Source organism: Hyperoodon ampullatus (assembly GCF_949752795.1).
Source record: "Hyperoodon ampullatus genome assembly, chromosome: 3".
In the NCBI taxonomy this organism is placed as follows: Eukaryota; Metazoa; Chordata; class Mammalia; order Artiodactyla; family Ziphiidae; genus Hyperoodon; species Hyperoodon ampullatus.
In genome coordinates this window covers 93,602,790-93,623,604 of record NC_136916.1, presented here as the reverse complement: position 1 = coordinate 93,623,604, position 20,815 = coordinate 93,602,790, and the positions used below count along the sequence as shown (strand labels likewise).

Below are 20,815 nucleotides of genomic sequence, written 5' to 3'. Positions count from 1 at the left end.
AAATAAATAAATAAAATAAAAGCAACATACTAATGCATTTTTATGTTGTGTTAAATATATAATAACCAAAATAAAGATTAAAAGAACCCATTCTGAACTGAGCATGGAAAAATATCTGGAATGTTTCAGGTCATCATATTTTACAAAGCATAAACTGAGATATACCCAGAAGATAACATCCAGGATGATAAAGGGTCTAGAAACTATGTCACATGCTGTTGTGTTTGGCCAGAGAAAGATGGAGCCAGCTAGACAGAAAAAAAACTGTCTCCAAGTTGGAAGGAGCTCTCACCCTTAGAAGCTGAACTGACCTGGGTAGACAGAAAAAAGAAGCATGAAGAACTCTCTGGGGCTTGCTCTGCTCTGGATCTCGGAGAAGAAAGAGAAAAGGAGAAGTCTCTGAGGTTTCTATCTTGTGTAGCTCAGTTTACCAAAACAGGAGATCAAAGTGGGATTTAGAAAAGAGTTCTAGCCAAAGAGAGCTTGCTATGCATTTGGTTGTTAGAGCTTGTGTCTTCTCTGTCAGGAACCTCCACTGAATGAGGATATATGGTCCAGTGAAGAATAGGTAAGAATAAGATCAGCAGAAGACAGATGAATAACACCTATCTGGTTTATAAGTGATCATACATATAAATTACTTAGCACAGTGCTAGATACACAGCAGATGCTCAATTGATATTAGTTGCATAAGACAAAGTATGAACTGAATACCCATGTTTGAATCTTTAAGACATCTAACATATCAACACCTGAGCAATAATGAAAGTGAGCCAAAAGCTAGAAGGGACAAGTCTTGATTAACCATTTCAAGAATTCAATTACCATTGTTCCCCACACTTTAAATAAGCCTAGACATTTTACCTCAGAAGCTATTTATTTAGTGTAGAACTTCCAAATAGAGTTTTACTTCTAAAACAAAGCTTTATTTTTTTTCTTTATTTTTGACTTTTTAATTCTTAATTGACAAATATTAGGCTGCTTTTTTCTCCCAAACTGTTAATTGGAACAACTCCTCGCTCTCTAAAGACTAAAGGTATCTCATTGCAACATCAGCAATATTCAGCAGATTCCTCTCAAATACCAGAATTCTGGTATCTATCTTTCTTGGGTTAGCATCAGTCAAATAAATAAATGATGTTCAAATCATAGTCACTTCCCTCCAAGAAAGATCTATCATAAAGATGTGGTATATTAATCTCCCAAGAAACAATAAAGAAGGAATCTTCAGTACCAGAAAAGAGACAGAAGAAATTCAACAATTGTAAGAAGGACCACACTTCTCTTTCTTCATTAGTTCCAGCTACACAATTCTACTCTGGTCACTATATGTCAGATTTAGAAACTGATGCAAAGAAAGCAAATTTTAGCAGGGAAAGCCTGGGTAAAATTAATCCAAAGTGAAACATGGAAGAAAAAACCTCCCTATTTAATAAACTTCTAACCATTTTGTTTTGAGTGTAGGTCTGTCTGTGGAGGAACTGGAATCAAAACCAGCTGGAGGGCTTCCCTGGTGGCCCAGTGGTTAAAAATCCGCCTGCCAATGCAGGGGACACGGGTTCAATTCCTGATCCGGGAAGATCCCACATGCTGCGGAGCAACTAAGCCCGTGCGCCACAACTACTGAGCCGGCGTTCTAGAGCCCGCGAGCCACAAATACTGAAGCCCATGCGCCTAGAGCCCGTGCTCTGCAACAAGAGAAGCCACTGCAATGAGAAGCCCGTGTACCGCAACGAAGACCCAACGCAGCCAAAAATAAAAAATAAATAAATTTAAAAAAAAACAACAAAAACAAAAAACCAGCTGGATTCTCAGGCCCTTGTTCTACCAAGGTTGAACAAAAATCACCAGCATCCTAGTCTCTCTATTTTAAAACAGTCTCTAGTGGGAAGCAGCCGCATAGCACAGGGTGATCACCTTGGTGCTTTGGGATAGGGAGGGTGGGAGGGAGGGAGACACAAGAGGGAAGAGATATGGGGACATATGTATAACTGATTCACTTTGTTATGAAGCAGAAACTAACACACCATTGTAAAGCAATTATACTCCAATAAAGATGTTCTAAAAAAAAAAAGTCTCTATTTTAAAATAGGGGGGCTTCCCTGGTGGCGCAGTGGTTGCGAGTCCGCCTGCCGATGCAGGGGACGCGGGTTCGTGCCCCGGTCTGGGAAGATCCCACATGCCGCGGAGCGGCTGGGCCCGTGAGCCATGGCCGCTGAGCCTGCGCGTCCGGAGCCTGTGCTCTGCAACGGGAGAGGCCACAGCAGTGAGAAGCCCGCGTAGTGCAAAAAAAATAAAAAAAATAAAAAAAATTAAAAAAAATAAAAATAAAAAAAATAAAATAAAATAGGAAGGCAACATGATGCGATCAATAAATTTCCTAATTGCTGGGTCAACACCATACCATTTTTGGAATAAAACAAGGTGTCATTTCACCTAACAAGCTTCCTGATACAACAGAGGATATCATCTGGGCTATCTGATTCCCAAAAATACCAACGAGTTCACATTTAATCATCAGAACATCCAATAAAAGCACTGACATGTTTCTCTTAAATATTTCTATCAATAAGGAACACAGAAATTATGTTGCAGGGAATTCCCTGGCAGTCCCATAGTTAGGACTCTGCATTCTCATTGCCGAGGGCGTGGGTTCAATCCCTAGTTGGGAAACTAAGACCCCGCAAGCCACGGTGCGGCCAAAAAAAAAGGAATTATGTTGCAAATAACACTATTAGGAATATACCTGTTGATAAAACATTATTATATTCCCTAATTACAAAATCATTGAATTCTAGAGATAAAAGATTCCACTTCATAATGAAAATACAAACTTATTCCATTGCCATTACTTATTTCCCTATACTAAATATAAGAACCACATATTCCAAACAAGATACTTTTCTAATAGAGAAGAAATACTTCGTAATTCAAAAAATTTTTTCCCGTTTCAGAGCTGTTCTAAGAGATGAAGGAGTAAAGAAATTATGGGAAATTTTTAATTCCATCAAGTCTGACAAACTTTAAATTTGAGATGTTGAACATCTATCTCAGTTTTGTCATATGGGAAATTAAAGAGAAATAAAAAGTCTGTTAAAAGTAAACATTTTCAGCACTTCCCTGGTGGCGCAGTGGTTAAGAATCTGCCTGCCAATGCAGGGGACACAGGTTCGAGCCCTGGTCTGGGAAGATCCCCCATGCCACAGAGCAACTAAGCCTGTGCACCACAACTACTGAGCCTGTGCTCTACAGTCCACGAGCCACAACTACTGAAACCCACACACGTAGAGCCCAGTGCTCCGCAACAAGAGAAGCTACCGCAGTGAGAAGTGTGTGCACAGCAATGAAGAGCAGCCCCCGCTCACCGCAACTAGAGAAAGCCCGCGCACAGCAACGAAGAAGACCTGACACAGCCATAAATAAATAAATTAATAAATAAATTTTAAAAAAAGTAAACATTTTCAAACTAAGTAAAAGGAAATAATCTTAGAAATAAAGAATGATATATTTTCATAAGTTTATGAAGTCTGAATCATTTTAAATTGATAGAACTGGCAGATAAAGACAAAAATCTATATAAAATATTTAATAAAATTTCTGACATCTTATTTATAAATCCACCTAGAATATGTCACAGTCCCTCAGATAAAAGAGTAAGCTCAAGTTCACAAAACAGTAGCAGTATATTCCAGATTTTGCTACCAACCATTTTGTGAATCAATATAGCCCAAAAGATGCTATGAAAATAATGCTTGCCTGATGGGTACAGAGGGGGAATCCTGGCTTCGAGCCTCATCCTCTTGCTGGGCTTCACAGACACAGCTAAACGCAGACGTGGTCTTCTGGGGACTAAGAAACAGATTAAAGCAATATACTGTGTTAGTTTTGAAAGGAAAAGTACCTCTGGAAATTATCCTTTTAGGCACAGAGAGAATAAAATCCTTTCTCTGAATCTGAAAAATCTGAATACCAAATATTTGATGACATTAAGGAATCAATGTCAGTTTTAAAAGCATGACAGTAGTACTGTGGTTAAGTTCAAAGTAAAGAATTCTTATCTTTTAGAGACAGCATTGAAATATTTACAGATAAAATGATATAATGCTAGAATTAGCTTAAAAATAATCCAGTGGAGAGGAGAGTGCTGGAAGTATTTATAAATGAATCAAGACTAGTCATAAGTTGGTAATTTTTGACACTGGGTGATGAATATATGGTAGTTCATTATACTATTCTCTTTACTTTTGTACATGCTTGAAACCTTCAATAATGAAATGTGTGAGAGAGAAATAAGATGGCAGCAAGTAATATGAACAGTGCCCAGTTACAGACAACACTTAAAAACGTGGTACTACTTCACCTAAATGCGGAGGAAGCAGTGATCATTTAAACTATGCTACAGAGCTTACTTTAAATGATTTCTTATGGTGAACCCAATGGTAAAGTAAATAGTCAAAGATTCTTAAAATCTAGATTCTCATATACAAAATTTGCTTCACAACAATACCAGTGAATCTCATTCCATGATCCACCAATCCAACCCTCTGCTCAAGTTTTTTCCCTATTTTTCCATCCCTACATTCCATCCAAAGGGTCCAGGAATCTTCAGCAGCATATTCTGTTCTCTCTTAACAAGCACATGTACAGACTAATAACAAGTTGTGTCGGGTACACAACTCTGTTAAAACCAAAGAGATTTCTTCAACACATCATTAAAGAATCTTCAACTGGGGCCTCCCTGGTGGCGCAGTGGTTGAGAGTCCGCCTGCCGATGCAGGGGATACGGGTTCGTGCCCCGGTCTGGGAGGATCCCATATACCGCGGAGCGGCTGGGCCCGTGAGCCATGGCCGCTGAGCCTGCGTGTCCGGAGCCTGTGCTCCGCAATGGGAGAGGCCACAACAGTGAGAGGCCCGCGTACCACAAAAAAAAAAAAAAAAAAAAAAAAAAAAAGAATCTTCAACTGAATAAGGATTCAAAGGTACTTATCTTTCAGATTAAATATGCAAAAACCCAGAAAACAACTAATCTCTCTAGACACAGTTTGGTACAAATCAAAGGATTCAGATGGGTCAGAAACTTCCAACTAACGATCAAATTTAGTCCACAGACAAGCAGGAAATTTTATTTTTAAAAATCCTGATTTCTCTTTAAAAATTTAAAGATTTGGCAACAGTAAGTGTGCATGGTAATGATCGGCTGGAAATGAGCAAGGGTTACCCCCTCCTTTTAAATGGGACACACATTCAGCTGGCCATCATCGTCAACATTTCATGCTCTTGCACCTAGCCTGCTTTACTTATGTACAGTACCTGTCTAGCCTGATTTAAGAATCCTCACTTATATTTCAACAACCGCTGGTAGTATTTTCATACTGGATGACTCACTCCAGAAACCAATGAAACAATTCTATTCTCACGGCCACCAGATGGCAAAGCTTACCACCAGAGCCTCAGGATGGGGTCATACTCATCCTCAAAGCATTACAGCATTCATGACAAAGCAAAAATAGCACTTCAAGACTGTAGCTAATTTGGCAGGCAGAAGAGAAAATGGCTTGAGGCTATGTGGGGGGGGGCGGACCGTAAAAGGAAAAAGGTCTATGGCTATCTCTTGTTAACCCTGTTTCCTCACCAATAGCAAAAACAATCTCAATCTCACCCACAGAAAAAGAAAAAAGGGCACTCCCACATAAACAAAAGGGAGAAAGGGAAACACCATTAAATATCTTATTCTAAGTACAGCAAAAGCTTTATTAAAGTATTAATAAGAAAGCCTAGGGTTACGTTCAACACATTACTAAATCCTTTATGCTGAAGTTTCATTTTAAGTTTTTTTTCCTCTCTTGATAAATTATCTTCCCCTCATTACCAGTGGCTTTGTATATTAAACTCCTCTAAATAGCAACCAGCTCTGGTTACCTGGTAACAGCCTCAGCAACAGCAGTAGATCCACTTTTTCTTTCACCAGTTGCTGGCTCTGAATAAAAACAAAAGCAAGTAAAGAAAGGAAAGAGAAACAGAACTCAGTATCACACCTTAAAACCGTCTCTTAAAAACCTGCTCAACCCCAATGATACTCATTAAAATAATGCTTGGATTTCAGAAGCTTCTGAAGGCCTCCTTTCACTATGACATAAAAAAAAATAATAAAAGTGAAAAATAAAACCTGCTTTACTAGAATTTGCAACAAATAATAAAAAGGAAATGGGTAAGAATAATAAGTGAACATGAAAAGACTTATCATTTAATGTCTGTCTGACTTCTACCGATTTTCTTTCAAACTTCCTACAGAAGACTAATCAGCTTCTCCAGAAATACAATATAATGAATTACTAAGCAGTAACATTTAAAAATGAAAATGAAACTTCTGAATCTCAATGCATCTCTTCTCATGCAAGTAAAAAAATCATGTAGTAAAAAAACACAAAATTAATAAACAAAAAAAATTTTAATTTAAAAATTTCAAAACAAATTTAAAAGAAAAAAACTTCTAAAAAAGTTTATTAATCTGAAATTAACACAACACTGTAAATCAACTACACTTCAATAAAATTTTTTTAAAAAGGAAAAACTTTAATAAAATCAATTATGTAGGAAAATGTCTCAGGTTCATGCACAAATTTTAAATAGTGTACAGTTTTAAAAGAACCCATACATAGAAGGTACTCAAGTTCTTCCCAAAGTGCTTTTGGGATAGATATTTGAAAAATAAAACACACTTTCAAGAAAGAATCTGTAGCAAAAATTAAAGGTCATACTGCAAAGAATCCCATAGTCTCAAAGCAATGCCACTAATGCCAAGGGATTAAAATTTGTTCATTTACAATTCATTCCAGCCTTAGAGAAAATAACAAATATTTTAAAACATTTCTAAAATAAGTCATAACCCAATATAATCTGAATAGTCCATCAAGGAGGCAGCTGAAGTTTGGTGGTTAGAGCACTGGCTCTGATACAGAAACCTGGTTCAGGCCCTGGCTCTAGCACTTAGCAGTCCAACCTGGGGGTAAACTTCATCTTCTGAGTCAGTTTCCTCATCTATAAAATAGGGATTAAAAAGGACCAACACGGGAATTCCCTGGCAGTCCAGGTGGTTAAGACTCTGCACTGCACTTTCACTGCTGTGGGCCCGGGGTTCAATCCATGGTCTGGGAACTAAGATCCCACAAGCTGCAAGACCAACCCTCATAGGTTTGTTATGAGGACAAAATGAGGAAAACTGTGAGTATGGTGCCCGATTATCAGGAAAGGTAGGAAAATTTACCAATATGGTCATCTTTAACATTTAGCTCCATTTAAGGTCTTCCCAATTGTAATTTCAAATCTAAAGATTCAAAGCTACCATGTACTCTCTCTTGATAAGTCCTACTTGATTTCAGAGAAGATGAAAATAAGGATGGAAACATGTAATACTTTATTTCTACTGAGGTTCTAATTTTCAAATCAATAAGCACTGAGAAACAGAGTAATACTTTATTTCTACTGAGGTTCTAATTTTCAAATCAATAAGCACTGAGAAACAGAATAGCACTATAATTCAGAACCAGACTTCTGGTTCTTGGAACTACTTTGAATTCAGGCTACTTTATTTACTAGCTGTGTGACTCTAGGGAACATGCCCAACCTCTCTGTGCCTCAGTTTCCTTAGCTGTAAAATGAGAATAACAATAGGATCTACTTTACAGGTTAGATTGTTGAGATTTAATGAGCTGTACATGTATGGAATATATGCCTGGCATATAGTAAGAACTCAAAATATATTAGCTAAAATTTCTCTTCTTTGGTCTCAGAGAATCAGAAATCCTTATTCAAGTCCACTCACTCTATCTGTGGTCTTTGAAAGCTCCCCTTCCATCTCTGTCTCAGAGGTCTCATTTTTAACCCATCTCTCTTTTGGAGATTTCCTTTCAATCTATAAACCTGCTCAGATATCCCTCAGCCTAAAAATGAAAAAAAAAAAAAAAAAAAAAAAAAAAAACTCCTTCAGTCCTGTATTTCTCTCTAACTTGCCGTATTTTTTCTTCCTTTCTCACATAAACTTCTCAAAAGTAGAATACATTTGCTGCCTCTTCTCCTCCCCTTCACTCCTCAATTACCTTCAGTATAGCTCCTACCCAAACCACTATACTGAAATAGTTCTTGCTAGAGTCACCAAATGGATCCTAATTGCCAAGTCCAGTGTACATTTTCAGATATATCTTACTAGACCTCACTTCTGCATATAACATTGTTGTCTTCTTTTAACTCTCCTTCCCTTAGGCTTCCATGGCGTTATACTCTCCTAGTCCTCTTCTTGGAATATTCCTTTACAGTCTCCTTTATAAAACTTCTTCCTCTTCTAATGCCATTAAACCACTTTTACAAACTACCTAATGGAAGAATTATAAGCTTTAGAGTCAGATGGATCTGATTCACACTCCAGCTCCACCTCTTACCAATTACTGTAACCTCAGGTTTAAAACCTCTCTTAGTCTCAGTTTTCTCATCAATAAAATGGAAATAAGGATATCTACTTCAGAGTGCTATCATGAAAACAAAATGTAGATATAAAGTCATTCTATATTTTTTCCTCTCTCTTGCTTCCATGTTTAACTGGTCCCAAGGTCCTCTCTATTCTACTATTCATCTCTCAAATTCATCCCCTCACCTCCATCCCCACTACTAATGACCCCACTTCCTAGTTAAAGACTGCATTTGCCAGGCAGCAGAACAGAAAATGGGCAAGGAATGATGAACAAAGGCACAAATTTTTCAAACATTCAGCTGATCCTTTAAAAAAAAGCAAATCTGATCATATTACTCCCTTGCCTAAAATTCTTCAGCTGTTCAGCATGATGTAAAAGGCCTTTCAGAATCTAGTCCCAACTTCGCAGCCATTCCCTCGTACCTTCTCTGTATTCTAGCCATACCAAACAACTTGCAATTAATATGGGAAATAGCTAACATAAACCTACAATGTGAATCCACAATCCTAAATTTTCTACCCACTTCTGAACTCCTGATTATGAAAACCAATTAGTTTATATAGACACAAGTTTAATACAGATACACAAGCAGTACCACAGAGGTTACAAAACGGAACATCTGCAGTAACATTAACAGTGACTAGCCGAAAACAAAGAATTAAATTCATAAGAATAAGACTTTACAAATACACTTATAATTATAAAAGTATCATCATTAAAACTAGAAGAAAGATAATTCATACTTCCAGAAGATCTGGAGCTACTAGTTACCCAAGATTAACACAAAATAAAACTTACTTTCCAGACTAAACTGCAAAGACTCTTCACTCGCCTCAGTCTCAGGACTGACCAATTTCATTCTCAGACACAACTGATCACCCATTTCTGGGGCAGCCCCAGAATCTCCTTTTTCATTCCCAAGCATGGGGTCGTTGGTCTCCATCATGCTTTCAGACATGACATCACTGGTTGCTATGGTGCTTTCAGGATAGTTGCTAATACCTGAAAGAAGGGAGGCAGGGGGAAGGAAGGAAAAAAAAACACTAAAATACAAATATGAAAAATAACAATTCAAGGTCATCAATTTGCCTGTTTGGCTCCGTAGCTCTGCAGGATTGAAGAGGATTCCTAGGATAGATCCTGTCACAAGTATCAACAACTACGCACTAGTATTGACACCTGGTCTTAAGAAGAGCAACAGGATTCAGTTCCACTTCTGCATCTGGACAAAGGATGCTGCATGAGCCCTCAGCCAACCCACATCTGCCAGCATCAAGCATAGGTAGCAGGAGACTCCAGACGGCATGATTGTTACCTCCCAGCACTGACTAGAGAAAACAAATAGGTTAATGTAGAAGACTACCAGCTGCTTCAGGGAAGGAGGATCTAAATTTTCTTCCCCTGTCAAGCAGCAGACTGATTAGCCAAGGTCCTGAATAAATAGTACTTCTACCCTACCTGCTACCTCTTCCTCATAGAACAGCTATATATCATTGCTTAGCACTCAGAGTCTATAGCCTTGCAAGTAACAGAATAAAATCTTTATAAATATTCTTCTTTCCTTCCTTCCTTCCATCCTTTCTTTCCTTCCTCTCATCACTGCTCAACATCTCCTGGGAGTAAACTCATGGAATCAGACACCACAACCTTATTCTTCCTAAGACAAAAATCAATCTTATCAGGCAGGCCCAACTCCTCAGATATAAAAGAATCACTGGCATAAAGAATGATATCTCAGAAATTCTGCTTTAAACATCATTACATTTTAATCACTCACCAATAGGAGTACTGTGTCTCTTGGGCTCCAATTTTAGGTGCCCAATAAGAGGTGGAGTTGCACCAGTCAATGGTGGAATAATATCACCTTCTTTAGGCAAAGTAAAATGAAATGGAGTTTCTGGAGAAAACAAAAACAAAACAAAACAATGATAAACAAAAAGGAAACCAAAAAAGAAGTATAAAAAAAGCAAAAGTGAGGAGAACTGCAAGAAATAACTCAATTATTCTTTTCCTTTGCTCCCAAATTCTGCCTCATTCCCAACGCCCCTCACCAGGCCTCTCAACCAATTTCCTACTATTTTCTCTGCTCTCTGTACAACCATCAACAGGACTGACACAAAGTAGACAACCAGGGGCCAGGCAAACAGAGGAAGCCCAAACGTTTGGAGGCCTGAGGAACATGGGGTCAAAAGGAACAGAGAAACATCTGAGCCTCAAGACAGTAAGTACATATGGGGATACTCAGTGATACAAAGTTGGATAGTTTCAAATCTAGACGTTTTAATTTTGTGTAATGCTAACCCAAGGAGTTAATTTATAAGCTTTAGCAAACCTGTAGGATTCTCTACGTTAAAATCTGATGTCAATACTTAAAATTTACAATCTACTCAAAGAGGTGACAAAGGATTTCATGGGCTAAAGCAGGGGTCCCCAACCACCAGGCCTGCTAGGAACTGGGCCGCACAGCAGGAGGTGAGCGGCAGCGAGCGAGGCTTCCTCTGCCGCTCCCCATCCCCTGCTCCCCATCCCCTGCTCCCCATCCCCTGCTCCCCATCCCCTGCTCCCCATCGCCTGCGTTATTGCCTGAACCATCCCCCCTCCCCCCACCCCACCCCCGCCTTCCACCCCCCCGCATCTGTGGAAAAACTGTCTTCCAAGAAACCGGTCCCTGATGCCAAAAAGGCTGGGGACCGCTGGGCTAAAGGACTTCAAAATACTCATTGGTTCTAGCAGAAATCTTTGGGTTTCACAGTTCAGCAGTACTGACCAGCATTTCACTCTAGGCCATAGCGGTAGTGTTCGTATCTAAACCTCTGTGCAATGGTAAATCTCACATATATGAGCATCCCCATCGTACACATTTTGGTTAGTCATTATTAAACATTTGTCAAGAGACAAAACTTTACTTTTTAACTAGGTCTCAGTTCCAATTTCTAATCAGAATTAGCAAATTGCCAAAATCACATTTTCTGATTTCCTAATTATCTCTTTTAATAAAACAACTAAGTTTGGGAGAATAAAAGAATTATGCCAGATTGCTGTTCTTAAACCTGACATATGAAAATTTGTACTTACTTTCCTGGAATGGCTCAAAATAACTATAATCTGGCATACCCAGTCACTATTCCTTGTGAAAACAGTTTGTCTACTGTGCTTCCCAACATCGTCAAGCAATTCTCCAATTCCCAGCACACACTTAGCGGGTGTCCTATGAAGTTAACTCAATTCTGACACTATCTACCCAGAGGTAGCATCAGATCCCACAAGTTAAAGGCTCAGTCCCACAAGACTGCCCTCACTTAAGACATCAGTCGGAGTCCGGGCTGTTACCTGTGCTTCTAAGCAACTGTCTCTACACTGCAGGTTCCCACGACACTTTCCTCACGTTCCATTAATTAGCTAGAGCTACTTATAGTACTCAGAGAAACATTTACTTACGTTTACCAGTTTATTATAAAGGACACAGATGAACAGCTATATGAAGAGGTACATAGGGTGAGGTCCAGAGGGTTCTGATAGCAGGAACTTCTGTCTCCCGTAGAACTGGGATTAGAAACCCTCCTGGCTCATTTATCAACCAGGAAACATCAAATTTTGTTGTTCAAGAGTTTTTATAGAGCTTTAATCTCCACCACTCCCCATCGAGGAGGTTGGTGGGTGGGGCCGGAAGTTCCAACCCTCTAATCACTTTGTCTTTCTGGTGAACAGCCCCATCCCTGAGGCTATGTAGGGAAGATCCCACCCTAAATCACCTCAATAGCATTACTGAGGTGTGACAGAACAGGCTTAAAAGAAAGAGCTTAAGCTATTCCTATCACTTAGGAAATTACAAGGGTTTTAGGAGCTCAGTGCCAGGAACTGGATGAAGACCAAATATATTTATTATACCACATTTTTCTTCTTTCATCTCTTCCCATTCCACTTCCACCCTTCATTATCTTTAATAACAAGCGCACCTTGATATTTTTTCTTCAAAATCACAAAACAACAACAAAAAACATCTCTTACATCTACATGAAAGAAAATGAATTAGCAACTTGAAGGGATGAAAAGAGAAAATGAATGGACTTTAGAAATAAAGGATGAAAAGTATACATGCGCTGCTAAAGAAACTGTGAAAAGCAGAAGTGGAGAATCTCAACGTCATTATCTAAATGGCAAATAATTCCACCATAGTTATAGCAAAAAGAAATGGGTTGATAGGTAAGCATTCATTCTCTGGCAACTCCTTAAAAAGCAAGTCCTTTAATAAAGAACTTTAAAAATATACAGAAACTAAAAAAAAAAAAACCACCTCACAAAGCATCATACGCTCTAAAGATATATTTTACAGAATTTTCATTCCTGGAACAACCACCTACTCTGCTCTCTTGACAGGAACCGTCCCTCACATTATGATCGACCATTCAGACTTTTGAAAATCTGTATAAAATCTCTAAGTACATCCTTCTACGTGACAAACCATAATACGCAAATGTAATATGCAAGCGTTAATTACAGAAGATTATTTATGAAAAGTTATCTTAGCACCACTGATCTAACACATCACTAAAACCTAACGGAAAATTGGCTCTTATACAGGCAGCACTGCCACTACCCTTATCTGGTCTTCAATGCCTCATTCCTAGACTATTACAACAGCCTATCAATTACTTTGTCTGCCTGAAGTCTCCCCAACCCACAATTCTTTCTGTATAGCAACCAAAGCAACCTTCCTGTAAAACATGACTTAGATCGACAACAGTATTTAGATGTAATGAAATTATAAAAATCTTCAATAATATAGAATATTAGGTCATTCAGACAGCTCTTTACCATAACTCAACAGAATCAGAGAAACTATATCATACAGTTTTATAGTAGGAAAAAGCATAGACTTGGGAATCAGGAGACCTAAGTTCTAGTTCTACTTCACTCATTAACTAGCCACATGACTTTAGGAAGAAGAGACTGAACTCAATACCGGCTAACCACCTTTTCAGCTCTAACATTTCTCATTCTGAAGAGGAAAAAAAATATTCATGAATATAAAGCCTAATGAACAGGGGCAATTTTGAGATTAAAAAAAGTACTACTAATAATCACTCTTAAACAAGAAGTATAAACTGGACTGTTCCAGAAACGCCGAAAGGTATGATCACCCATACTAATAGCTATGGTGTTACCTAAATACTGTTTCTCATTTCCATATCCTTAGAAGCTTGTTTTCTTAAGTCTGTATTTTGTTTTTATTCTTTTGTTTATGGAGTTTGTTTTGTTTATTTGTTTATTTATTGATTGATTTATGCCTGCATTGGGTCTTTGTTGCCATGCACGGGCTTTCTCTAGTTGCGGCAAATGAGGGCTACTCTTTTTTTTTTTTTTTGCGGTTCGCGGGCCTCTCACTGTTGTGGCCTCTCCTGTTGTGGAGCACAGGCTCCGGATGCGCAGGCTCAGCGGCCATGGCTCACGGGCCCAGCCGCTCCGCGGTATGTGGGATCTTCCCGGACCAGGGCACGAACTCGTGTCCCCTGCATCGGCAGGCGGACTCTCAACCACTGCGCCACCAGGGAAGCCCGAGGGCTACTCTTTATTGGGGTGTGCGGGCTTCCCATTGCCATGGCTTCTCTTGTTGCGGAGCATGGGCTCTAGGTGCACGGGCTTCAGTAGTTGTGCTTGCAGGCTCTAGAGCGCAGGCTCAGAGGTTGTGGCACACGGGCCTAGTTGCTCTGCAGCAGTGGGATCTTCCTGGACCAGGGCTCAAACCCGTGTCCCCTGCATCGGCAGGCAGATTCTTAGCCACTGCGCCACCAGGGAAGTCCCTGTTTTGCTTTTAAATTAAACTAACTTTGGGGCTTCCCTGGTGGCGCAGTGGTTGAGAGTCCGCCTGCCGATGCAGGGGACACGGGTTCGTGCCCCAGTCTGGGAAGATCCCACATGCCGCGGAGCAGCTGGGCCCGTGAGCCATGGCCGCTGGGCCTGCGCATCCGCAGCCTGTGCTCCGCAGTGGGAAAGGCCACAACAGTGAGAGGGCTGTGTAACACACACACACACACACACACACACACACACACACACACAATAAATAAATAAATAAGTAAATTATACTAACTTTGGACATTCAGAAAGTTTGAATTCTTTTCAGCTAATGTCATACATGACATTCTAGAAATATTTCAGAAACTAATCTATATTCTCATTCTTGACTTTATAAAATAAAGAACACAAGCTAATACCTTTCCCAGTTTAAGGTTTAAGATGTATATATGTTGAACCAAATTTAGAAAGTTTACTTAATGCCCATAAGGAAGAAACAATCCACAGAGTTTTGAATATGATTTAACTGTGTAAGGTAATCAAAAAAGATCCCTCTACTACAAAGCCACTGTCAAAATATAAAAATATGGAACAAGGTTGGAACCTAAGTAGAAAATACCAGATTGGTACAATTTCTAAATACTTAGAAAATTCATGTTGATTACTCATGAGTTATAAAGCTGATAAAAACCTCAACTGATCTCTGATTCTAAAAATCATTACAGCTACAAAAGAAAAATACAACCCCAAATTTTAAATATCCCAACTATTATTGGTTGCTCATAAACACAAATCCAAGTTAATTTTCAGCCCTGATGTAATAAGCATGTGGTTCTCTCCTACCTTCCATTCCAAATTATAATTTGGTTAGAAACACAGAACAATTTGTAATCACACTTACCACTAGAGCTTTCACAGAAGCTTTGTGAGGCATGAGCAGAGGCTTTCTTCAGTGGTTGGGCCCCTCTACCTGAGTCCAGCTGCTTTGTATTAGCCATTTTTGAGTCTTCCCTTAATGTGCTAACTGTTGTCTCTTTTGGTTGGGTCTGCTGCATTTCCTGGTCAGGTCCTGGAGCATCATCTGTTCTCACTAAAGTCAAGGGAGGCTGTGAAGAGTCTGCCTCTACAGGCTCTTTTTCTGCAGTCACTGATTTCAGATCTCCTTCATATTCTGCACTCTTTTCTTCTTGAGTATCTGCTCTATTCTCAGCACATGGTTCTATTTCTGGAGCATCATCCTCCCACAACTGAGAATCTGAGCATTTTTCCACTACCTCTAAAGGTTCAGAAGAAACATCAACTCTGGGAGATGGTTCCTTCACATCTACAATGACAACACTTGAGTCCTCTGAAGTAGCTTCTTCCCATGCTTCCTGGTCCTTATGTTCCAATTCTTGGTCAAGTACTGGAAGCTTCTGGGGGGAATCAATACTAATCACACTGGTTTCAACTTCCATAGCTTCCTGGCATTCTTGTTTGGGGACTTCCTTTGGAAGACCCAGCCCCTGGGACTGAGTTTCAGTCAGAGAAAGGTGCAAGGCAACACTCTCCATATTTTCTTCTTTGGGCTCCTCTCCTTGACTTTCACAAGGAGTCTCAGGGATTTCTTCCACCTCAGACCCTGAAGACCCCTCCTCTGGATGATGTTCTTTAATTTCTATAGCTTCCTCCTGATCTAACACACTAGAGAGTGCCTCAGACCGAGTAGCTGGAGAGGGAACTGCCTGACTACCTGAATCGCAAGTGAGATCAATACAAACGTCTTCCGCCACAGTTTCTTCTCTGCCTTTGCAACCATCAGCTAAAATACTAATGTCATCTCTGCTTTCTGTGTTAACCCCCTTTGTTTTATCATCATTCTGATTCAGTTCCACTTGGCCATCTTGTGCTGGATTAATCAGGATACTATCATTTTCAGCAAGAACAAGTTTAGAATTGAGAACTGGAGACATGGGTTCAGTATCCTCAATCTGTGTGCTTTCTCCATCTTCATCAATCCTGTGAGAACTCAAGCTTTCTATCTTTGGGGACTGACTATACTCACTTGTAGAAAGCATCAACTTACAAGAATCCCCTGTCAAAGAAAGCCCAAGATCCTCAGAGGAATTCTTTGGTTCAGTCTCTGAAGTTTTAGAATACTCAACAGTCAAAGATGAACTATGCAAACCTCTATCCTTCTTCTCATCATTTGATCGTTCTTCCAAACTTGGAGATGGAATGAAAATGTCCTAGGGAAGAACAAAAAGACACAAATGATCATTTTGTCATAATCGTATTTCTTTTATATCTAATCCTTCAATTCTAAAATTTCTAAATCAACTACACAAGAATTTTAAAACTCTAGGGCTATAATCACCAGTCTTTTCATCAACACAAGTCACTGTTTAATGCTCTTGTGAATCATTGATCTAGAATAAGCACAATCCAAACAAAAACCTAAAGGTATTAACTTAGGTAGGAAGACACTTAAATTTAACTGTATATCACTACTAAAATCATGTCATACACTGTATGATGGGCCCTCAATTATACAGGAATCACGTGAACATATGCCTACACAGTCCACTTCAGTTCTCACAAAGTGGGAATATATACAGGCATAACTCAGAGATACTGCAGGTTCAGTTCCAGACCACCACAATACAGCAAGTCACACAAATTTTTAGGTTTCCCAGTGTACATAAAAGTTATGTTTACATTATAGTCTATTAAGTGTGCAATAGCATTATGTCTTTAAAAGATGTACATACCTTAATTAAAAAATACTTCATTGCTAAAAAAATGCTAAACGTCATCCGACAATGCTGGATTACCACAAACCTTCTATTTGTAAAAAATAAATTATCTGCAAAGCACAATAAAGCAAAGTGCAATAAAATGAGGTATGCCTGCCCTTATTTCACATCCCACTATTTCAAAATACGCTAGCATTCATAAATATGTTAAAATTCAAAGTTTACAATAATATTAGTCAACAGATACCACTACATACCAACAAGGAAGGCTGAAGGTAGTAAGACTACATCCTGTTGGTAAGGATGTGAAACAACTACAACTGTCATACACTGCTGGTGGCAATGCAAAAGCTAGAGCCACTTTGGAAAACAGTTTGGTACTATCTTCTAAAGCTAAACATACATTAATATTACCATATGACTCAGAAATTGTACTTGTAGGTATTAACCCAAGAGAATTAAAATCATATGTCCACACAAAGATGTAGTATGCAAATGTTCACAGCAGTATTATTCATAATAGCCCCAAACTAGAAGCAACCCAAATGTTCATCAATTGGTGAATAAATAAATTGTGGATATCTATATAACAGAATACTACTCAACAATAAAAAGGATTAAAATATTAAAACTTGCCAGAATATGAATGAACCTCAAAAATATGCTAGGCTAAAGAACTCAAACACAAAACACCATACACTTTTGATTCCAATTATGTGAAATTAAAAATAATTTTTTTTGGCTGTGTTGGGTCTTTGTTGCTACACACAGGCTTTCTCTAGTTGCAGCGAGCGGGGGCTACTCTTCGTTGCGGTGTGTGGGCTTCTCATTTCAGTGGTTTCTCTTGTTGCGGAGCACGGGCTCTAGGCACGCGGGCTTCAGTAGTTGTGGCTCGCGGGCTCTAAAGCGCAGGCTCAGTAGCTGTGGCACACGGGCTTAGTTGCTCCGCAGCATGTGGGATCTTCCTGGACCAGGGATCGAACCTGTGTCCCCTGCATTGGCAGGCAGATTCTTATCCACTGTGCCACCAGGGAAGACCTATATGAAATTCTTGAAAAAATAAAACTATAGTGACAGAAGGCAGATGAATGCTTGCCTAGGGTAGAAGAGTGGATGGGGGCATGGGGAGGAGGGATCAACTGCAAAGGATTATGAAGAAACTTTTTAGGGTGAGGAAACTGTTCTGTACTTTGATGGTGATGGTGGTTATACATTTGTATACAACTACCAAAATTCATCAAACTATACACTTAAAATGGCGTTCTTATTTTATGTAAATAATACCTTAAAAAAAGAAAATAACCCAAAGCTTAAATATGTTTTTATGTAAGAATTTACATTTAATTTGTTATTTTGCCTAACATAAATGCTACAACACTCTAGACATAGCTGATAAGGCATTCATTTCTTATTTTTAAGGGAATGAGGAATCAAAATAGGTTGCCAAACATTCTGTATATTCTATAACTTCTGGTATTTCAATGTCTGGTGTTACTGTTTACACTTTCAGATTATAAAAATAGTCATAAATTTCAATCTGCTCATATACTCTGAGGTATGACTGAGTATAAATTGGTTCAACACTTCTAATGGCAATTTGGCAATACATGACAACAGCCTTGAAATTTTATATACCCTTTAGTCCAATAATTCCAGTTCCAGGAAATTATTTGATGAAAATACACTGGGATTTAGCTACAGTGCTTGCTGTTCATACTAAAATTATTATTTAGAAAAGGAAATAATATAAAATATCTTAAATATCCACTGATAGGAGATTCATTGAAAAATTATGATACACCTACATGATGGAATACTTTGTAATTACACAAAATTGTAGATGAATATTAAAAAATATAGAAAAACATTCAGGCTATGCATTAAATAGAAAAGTTTTTAGTTAAAAAAGTATATAAATATATATTTTATTGTGGTCTATGCATTTTTATATAATTTTCATTTTTTTAAGTTAATAAATATATACCATTAAAAAGTTATGAAAAACAAAACAAAAAAGTTATGAGCAGTTATTTGAGACACGATAATTGATGATCTTATTTTCAATTATCTGTATATTATACACACTCTACAAGAAAAATGTATTTATTTTTCTTGTTGTAAAAAATAAGTCATTTTACAAAGACTTATAGTTAAGACATTGCTAATAAAATTATAAATACCTTTTTAAAAGTCAAACTCATAAAATAACCACTTTGAAGTAAATATTTACAATGTGCAACCACCACCTCTATCTACTTTGAAAACATTTTCAGCACTTCAAAAGGAAACCTCACGGACTTCCCTGGTGGCGCAGTGGTTAAGAATCCACCTGCCAATGCAGGGGACACGGGTTCAAGCCCTGGTCCGGGAAGATCCCACATGCCGCGGAGCAGCTAAGCCCGTGCGCCACAACTACTGAGCCTGCGCTCTAGAGCCCGTGAGCCACAACTACTGAGTCCGTGTGCCACAACTACTGAAGCCCGCGTGCCTAGAGCCCGTGCTCCGCAACAAGAGAAGCCACTGCAATGAGAAGCCCGCACACCACAACAAAGTGTAGCCCCCTCTCGCCACAACTAGAGAAAGCCCGTGCGCAGCAATGAAGACCCAATGCAGCCAAAAATAAAATAAATTAAATAAATTTTTTAAAAAAAGGAAAGGAAACCTCATATCCATTAAGCAGTTGACCACATTCTGAATACGCTTTAAGTGTTATCAAAGTAAATACTTATGTGATATCTTTTACAGAATTTTTTATATATATGTATAATTTCAGTCGGCAAAGTAAAACTTCAGGGGCTAACCAGCCTATCGATAAGCTGTACTTCTTAAGACTGCCTGGATCTAGCCTCCGAGTGTCTGGCCCCTAATAATCACAGCGCTGAGGCTCCCTGAAGGCCTAGTCAGAATAACGAAGTTAAGTGAAAAAACCACCTCAGGGCTCTGGATAAAGACTGATGAAGAACTGTCAGGACTTCGTTCAATGAGTCAACCAGTCTAGATTCAACAGACCTAAATCCATAGTATCCAACCAGTCAAAAACTGGTCTCACACACACAGAGTTTAAGAGCCACTCATACAATCATCTATAATCCGACTTGTCATCCCCAAATTAATATGTATATCAAGAATGAGAGGGCTTCCCTGGTGGCGCAGTGGTTGAGAGTCCGCCTGCCGATGCAGGGGACACGGGTTCATGCCCGGTCCGGGAAGATCCCACATGCCACGGAGCGGCTGGGCCCATGAGCCATGGCCACTGAGCCTGAGCGTCTGGAGCCTGTGCTCTGCAACAGGAGAGGCCACAACAGTGAGAGGCCCGCATACCGCAAAAAAAAAAAAAAAAAAAAAAAGAATGAGAAAGTGTTAAATATCAAACTATTTTCTACTAATCCTCTCCTCAGCCCTCACATCCTGGTGAAGGGTCGAAGAGGCTATGAAATTAACAAATATATTAGGAAAAAAAGAAAGAAATACAGGGGGCTTCCCTGGTGGCACAGTGGTTAAGAATCCGCCTGCCAATGCAGGGGACACGTGTTCACGCCCTGGTCTGGGAAAATCTCACATGCCGCAGAGCAACTAAACCCGTGTGCCACAACTACTGAGCCTGAGCTCTAGAGCCCACGAGCCACAACTACTGAGCCCACGCGCCCAGAGCCTGCGCTGCACAACAAGAGAAGCCACTGCACTGAGAAGCCCACGCACCGCAACCAGGAGTAGCTCCCACTCGCCGCAACTAGAGAAAGTCCACGCACAGCAACAAAGACCCAACGCAAACAAAAATTAATAAATAGATATTACAACATCAAAATTAGGTTCATTTGG

At 39.2% G+C, this 20,815-nt stretch overlaps 1 protein-coding gene across 4 annotated transcripts in view; it reads right to left on the bottom strand.

Moving 5' to 3' along the window:
• Positions 1-20,815, bottom strand: part of TP53BP1 (tumor protein p53 binding protein 1) — a 73,847-nt gene that overhangs the window by 33,385 nt on the left and 19,647 nt on the right. For all 4 annotated transcript variants that reach the window (XM_079700465.1, XM_079700467.1, XM_079700468.1 and 1 more), the window contains exons 11-15: positions 15,163-16,489; positions 10,243-10,362; positions 9,264-9,467; positions 5,920-5,977; positions 3,757-3,849 (exon numbers count right to left, since the gene is read on the bottom strand). In XM_079700465.1, coding sequence (XP_079556591.1) covers positions 3,757-3,849; positions 5,920-5,977; positions 9,264-9,467; positions 10,243-10,362; positions 15,163-16,489 — 1,802 coding nt within the window. The remainder of the gene's footprint in view (positions 1-3,756; positions 3,850-5,919; positions 5,978-9,263; positions 9,468-10,242; positions 10,363-15,162; positions 16,490-20,815) is intronic.